This window comes from Puntigrus tetrazona, chromosome 15, assembly GCF_018831695.1.
Source record: "Puntigrus tetrazona isolate hp1 chromosome 15, ASM1883169v1, whole genome shotgun sequence".
In the NCBI taxonomy this organism is placed as follows: Eukaryota; Metazoa; Chordata; class Actinopteri; order Cypriniformes; family Cyprinidae; genus Puntigrus; species Puntigrus tetrazona.
Window position 1 is genome coordinate 5,654,569 of NC_056713.1, and position 6,494 is coordinate 5,661,062.

At 34.4% G+C, this 6,494-nt stretch overlaps 2 protein-coding genes across 2 annotated transcripts; both read right to left on the reverse strand.

The window, feature by feature from the left end:
• Positions 1 to 257: 257 nt before the first annotated feature.
• LOC122359397 (olfactory receptor 52K1-like) lies at positions 258 to 1,175 on the reverse strand. Its single transcript, XM_043259689.1, has one exon. The coding sequence runs from the start codon at positions 1,173 to 1,175 to the stop codon at positions 258 to 260; it is 918 nt and encodes a 305-aa protein (XP_043115624.1).
• A 4,175-nt stretch (positions 1,176 to 5,350) lies between these two features.
• LOC122359398 (putative gustatory receptor clone PTE03) lies at positions 5,351 to 6,268 on the reverse strand. The gene has a single exon (XM_043259690.1). It carries the CDS (start codon positions 6,266 to 6,268, stop codon positions 5,351 to 5,353), a length of 918 nt encoding a protein of 305 aa, XP_043115625.1.
• Between the last annotated feature and the right edge of the window lie 226 nt (positions 6,269 to 6,494).

The following is a 6,494-nucleotide window of genomic DNA, read 5'->3' on the forward strand; positions in this document are numbered from 1 at the left end:
ACATTCAACAAACATGTATACATTGTAACTTTAAATGCTTTATGAAAAGAAAAATCATTACTATGTACATTATAAGTACCTTTTTATTGTATGACATATTTTAAGGCTTTAAGTTACAAATTTTTATTTTTATAGGACCAGAAATCGGAGAGGTGAAAAACGTTTTAAAACATTTGCATATTAACTGCATTACATGCATTGAAATTTTTTTTTTTTCAACTATACTTGTTTGTGTAACAGTAAAACAACAAAGCAGGCTATTTGGAAGCTTTTATAAAATGTCTAATTTTTTTATGGATACCAGGAAAGTTTAGACCATAAACAATAGGGTTTACAAATGGTGGTATAACAATAAATTCTAGTGAAAGGATAACAGCCAGCTCTGTAGGAATTTCCCCATTCACAAACCGACTCAGTGTAAGCTCACAAAATAGAGCAACTGAGAAATTTAAAAGGATTGCTATGTGTGGAATACAAGTTTGATATGCTTTGCTCCTGAAATCTTGTGAGCTTCTTTGACAGATTATAAGTATTTTAACATAGGAATATAATATAAAAATCAAAGGAATAAAAATTGTTGTAATTGTTACAATCAGGCCATAAATATTATTCGCATTTTGGTTTCCACAAGATAGTTTGACAATTTCATAGTTGTGGCAGTATACCTTAAACAATTTGTCACCACACATTTTCAGTCTGGCAGTCAAAAGACCACCAAAACCAACAAAAATCATTGGATAGAGCCAGGCTATAACTATTAAAAGAGTTAGAAAACGTGTGGTAATAATGTTGCTGTAATGCAAAGGTTTACTTATTGCAACAAACCTATCAAATGCCATTAGCATTAATATTGTAAGCTCGTACGATGCATATGAGTAAATGACAAAACTCTGTATGAGGCAAGCTTCATGGGAGATTTGATGTGTATCATACAGCAGGTCTGTCAGTAACCTTGGGAAAAAGCCAGCAGTGCCATATACAGAGTTGATGGACAAACATGAAATCAAAATGTACATGGGTTGGTGCAATGTCCTTTCCAGAACTACAGCAAGAATAATAAGAACATTAAAGTATAAGATGACACAATAAAAAATAAACCCCAAACTGAAAAGAGCATATTTTATGCACCCAAGATTTTCAAACAACATGAAATAAAAATATGTTCCATTTCCCATTTTACTCGCACAAGGGATACTTTCATTGACCTGGAAAGAGAGAACAAAATATAATTCATATAATTTTGACAACAGAAAATGAACAATGTTCATCATCTTGGAACAAACTATCAAAAATTACCTTTTGATATATACTCTGACATGACCATCATGGCATCTTCATGAAAATTGCAGTCAGTTCTGTTTGTGTCACTAGTACAAGTGGGCTTTTTATAGTATCTAACTTGTCTCAGGAGGCCTGCTATGCATATTCACTGCAGCAAAACAATTCAAACTTCACTTTCAAGTGTTTCAAAGATTTATTTTATTTTGTTTTATTATCATGCTTTGGTTGAATTGAAAATCTGGTCAAACTATTAGGTTGTCTTTACTTAAGGTTAGGGACAGGTTTGGTGGTATGGGTAGGTTTTTTTCTCCTATTTGATACTGTTCAGTGGTTAAATTCAATCTCCATTGTGATTGTTCGAGGATGGGTTACAAACTAAAAATCAGTATAAGGGTGTAAGGGTGTAAGGGATGGTTAACAGTGTAATTATAAATGTAAGAAAAGAAAAAAAAATGCCATTAATTACTTACTCCCAATTTCCAAACCAGGAAAGCTTTGTTCATCCTCAAAATGAACTTGCCAGTCAATAAGATGGATTTTATCCAAAATATCTTAAATCTTAAATTTAGTTTCAAGGACAAAAAAGGTTTTACAGGTTTATAGGTAAAAGCATAGTGTGGGTAGGTTTGTTAGAGAAATGCTAAATTCTCAGTGGGTTTGTTTTGGCTTTATATTTATTTAGTGCAATATTAATGTACATTTTTTGACATATTTAAACAATGAGGCCAAAGCGTCGGTGTCAGGGATTGAGAGCAATGGTAAAAATTAGCTAAAGTATTAGAATGCAATTCCACCTATTTATTGGTTAAAATTAAAAACTGAAAAATGTAAACATCTACTAATGACTAGTAGTGTTTGCATTTCATCAAGAAACAGACCATTTCATTATGTATGCATCAGTGATGCAATATCTCAGCCAATGATGGTTTCAACAACCTACAAACACTGGACTCATTTTCCAACGTAACCAAACTCACTGGTGGCTTCAATGCTCACACTGGTGCTGATCAATCTTGCTTAATTGGTACTTCAATTAAACCTACAAGGGTGCAGGTTTAATTTCAGATTAAGGTTGTGTATCCAGTCTTTTTATATCAAAATTATTGGTACCCTTTGCAGATATTAGCAAAGAAGCCTATGAAAATGAATCTGCACTTTGAATAAAAGATCAAACTCCTCTTCAGTTTTGTAGAGTTCAGATACCACTGAGTATTGAAAAATGTCTCGTTGTTCAGTACTAAGGGGTTAATCTCATCAACATCAGTGAGCCAATAAGCCTGCAGCACTAGCCAGTGTGTTTGACTAGAAGTGGCGTTGAACAGATTGACATCCTAGAAAGAGATTTGAACGTGTACAGAGCTCTTGCTACGTGCCAATGGTAAGCATTCGTAGTAATGAGTGCGTAGCACTGCGTCAAGTTGAACACACCTAGTTTATGCTGGTTACACTTAAAATATGTGGTTCACATTGTGTGAAACCATCCAAAAAACATTCTTTGAAGGCTACATTAACACTGGTGTGTCACTACTCACATCTCACTATGTGTCCTCAGTTGGTAAAACTTAATTGTGAGTCCTTACTGGGAGTAGTTCCCAGGGTGGCATAGTCAAATTAAACTAATTGTGATTATTTTCAAGATCTTTTTAGGCCTATGTGAGTGCCACCCTAATTTAAACTGATTTATTGTGTTGGATATATTTTACTTCTTTGTGCAGTGACTTATAAATGTCAACAAAAAATCTTGTTAAAATTGATTTTATAAAATTGGTATCAAAAAAGAGAACTGGTATCAAACTCAAGGTATCTGTATCGATATCAAAACATTTTGGAGCCTATTTTGGAGTATAGTCTAGCCTTGCTATTAGTCTGTTTAGCTGTGTCTTGATCCTAGTCTGTTTTCTCATTTCATCTGTTTGGTGCCATTTTGGAATTACCCATTGTCTTGCCATTTCAGATTCTGTTCACACCTAGGACCTATTGCTCACATTATTGGATCACACCTCTCGTGAAGACACTGGATACTGTTCTTATTAATATTCACATTAGCATTCAATAGATGCTTTGCATTGACTGTTCATGCCTAAAAACGGATGTGTACAAGACGGCATATGAGGCTGATTCACGTACGCACGCTTGCAGGTGGTTTATGATTTCTAACATTGCTTACAGGTGTGCATATGTATGGCATATGTAAGAGAGCAGATATTTTTGGACATACAGTTTTTTTGGGCACACATACTCTTTTTAGGATCCTTCGCAGATTTAAAATAAGATCCCAGAACAAAAGTGCTGCACACTAAACACAAGGGGAGACTGGGGTCATAGTGTCTCTGAAGTTATCAATTGTTCAGCCATCTTAAAAGCATTGTCACACTCTTTGGACCACATCCATTTACTTAATTCAATAGATGTCCAAGTCCAAGGAAAGCAAACAAAGCTGGCTTACATTTTCTGCTGCATTTGGTGCAACACAGCATTTATTTTGTCTGGCAATTTGCTAAAATACACTATACACTAAAGTGCATGTGACACTTTTTAGGCTCCGCCCCCTCAGTGCACAAACACACAGACATAATAGTAACACTTTAGATTACAACTTAAAGGTTATACAACAATCTTATATTGCACTATGTATATACACACTGGGAACACATTGTTTCAATCCAAACAATCAATCGAAGCTGACTGATTTCACCCAATTTGGTTTGACAATATCAGTAATAAGAGTTTTCAGCTGTTGTTTAAAGATTGAGAGGGATCCAGCTTTCTGTATGGGGTAAAAGATCATTTCACCAGGACTGTAAATGAGAATGTTCTGGAGAGTGATTTTGAGCCTCTCTTTGATGATACCATGAGGCATCTCTTATTAGCTGATTTTATACTTCAAGAGGGGATATAGATTTGTAATAGTGAGTGGAAGTAAGGAGCCGTGCCTGTGGCTATTCTATATACAAGCATATATGCTGGAACCTGGTGTTCATTTCATCATTTCTGAGTGTTTTTACTTGTGATTGTTTTCTGGTTAGTTCTTTGGGCTGTTTCTCTCCGTTTATAGATTGCTTGTTTGCTGCCTGCCCCGACCCTGCTCATTCACTGGACTCTGATTCTCACTTCCTGTCCCGATCTCCGCCTGGTTAATGACTCTGCCTTGCCTCTTTGTTACAGGTGCTGCCGTATTTCTGTATCATAATCTGTTTTGCCGCAAATGGCGCAAAACACACCTCCTCTGATGCTTCGCAACAATTCCCAAGCTTGTGGTCATCCCTGTTGCTTGAACTATATAAATATTTTATAGTTATTGTTGTGTATAAAATAAATAGGTTACAGATGCTTTTGAATATAAAAATTTAATGAGACATTAAAATGGAATCCACAAAATGCAAATTCCATGATTTTGTTTAATTAGACAAAATTAGAAAAGAATAAAAAAGAGAATTTGGGAAACAATAAAACAAACCACAGTCTGTATGTTTGTTTTCTTATCAACTTTTCTGAGCTGGCAGATACACCAGTAAAGAAATCTGAAAACAAAATGTAAATAATAGATTTAAAAAAAATAAATAAAACATATCCATATATGGCAAAACTTTATTTTACGGTTACCCCTAATAGTTGCTTATTAGCATGTTTATTACTAATATAGTTGCCATTTATTAGTGCTATTTAAGCACATATAATGCCTTATTCTGCATCATTATTCCTACCTAATACTTAAACTTAACAAGTACCTTACTAACCTTTAATAAGCAGCAAATGAAGAATGTATAGAGGGAAAGGTCGTAGTTATTAGTTAACATGCGTTACCTATTCTAAAGTGTTACCCCATATATATTATACTGCATATATTAATTTTACAGTCAGTGTTCGGTATCTGATATATTTGGTATCTGAGAAGTAACCAGGGGTCTAACCCATGTTATGAATCTAGTAACAGGCTAAATTACAAATAAAATATATAGTACATAATTTTGCAGAAGATTTACAGTAAAACGTTTCAAATTCACAGAATCGTGATTACATAATTTATACAATACAATCGTACAATTATTGAATCTGCATCTGTTACAGCTTATGTGCACGCTTTTATAATCCACATAATTTTTTTGCGAATTTCAGGAAAATTGAAACCATAAACAATAGGGTTCAGGATGGGTGGTACAATAAGAAACTCTAGTGAAAGAATGATTGACAGCCCTATAGGGATTTCCAAAGTTGCAACCCGACTCAAAGTGACCTCACAAAACAGAGCAACTGAGAAGTTTAAGAGGATCACTATGTGTGGAATACAAGTTTGATATGCTTTTCTTCTGAAATCTAGTGAGCTTTTTCTACAAATGATAAGAATTTTTACATAAGAGTATAATATAAAACTTAAAGGCATGATGACAGTTGTGGTCACTATGAAAAAGCCAAAAACATTATTCACGATAGTGTTTGCGCAAGAAAGCTTGACGATTTCCCAGTTGTGACAGTACACCTTCCACAGTTTGTTACCACACATTGTGAGTCTGGCATTTAATATACCAGCAATACCAACACAAAGCATTGGATAGATCCAGCTTATCGCTATTAGGACAGATAAAATCTTGGGTGTCATTATGTTGCTGTATTGTAATGGTTTACAGATTGCTACATACCTGTCAAATGCCATTAACATTAATATTGTGTTTTCATTTGATGCATATGAATAAATGACAAACGCCTGTAAGATGCATGCTTCACGGGAGACCGAGTGTGTATCAGACAGTAAGTCTGCCAGTAACCTTGGGAAGAAAGCAGCTGTACCAAACACAGAGTTGACGGATAAACACGATATCAAAATATACATTGGCTGGTGCAATGTCCTTTCCAGAAAAATTGCAAGAATAATGAGGGCATTGAATAATACAATAGCACAATACAGAATCGATCCCAAACCGAAGAAAGCATATCTTATGTACCCAATATTTTCAAACAACATCAAGTAAAAATATGTTCCATTTTCCATTTTCCATTAAGCAAAGAATGGATTCACTGACCTGAAGATAAAAACAGAAAAAGTTCATGTATTTTACAGATAAACAGTTTTGATGGTTATCAGCTTTAGACAACCACAATGCTTTAAATAATGCATCAGGTGAATGTAAAGTACTGTATGAATTGTTCAGTCAGTTAAATAATATACATGCAGTTGCATTACCAGAAATACCTTGTGTGATATGATCTGAAATTAC

Bases quoted from the DNA above. Each gene is read 5' to 3' on its own strand.
- LOC122359397 (XM_043259689.1), bottom strand. From the start codon at position 1,175: ATGGGAAATGGAACATATTTTTATTTCATGTTGTTTGAAAATCTTGGG.
- LOC122359398 (XM_043259690.1), bottom strand. From the start codon at position 6,268: ATGGAAAATGGAACATATTTTTACTTGATGTTGTTTGAAAATATTGGG.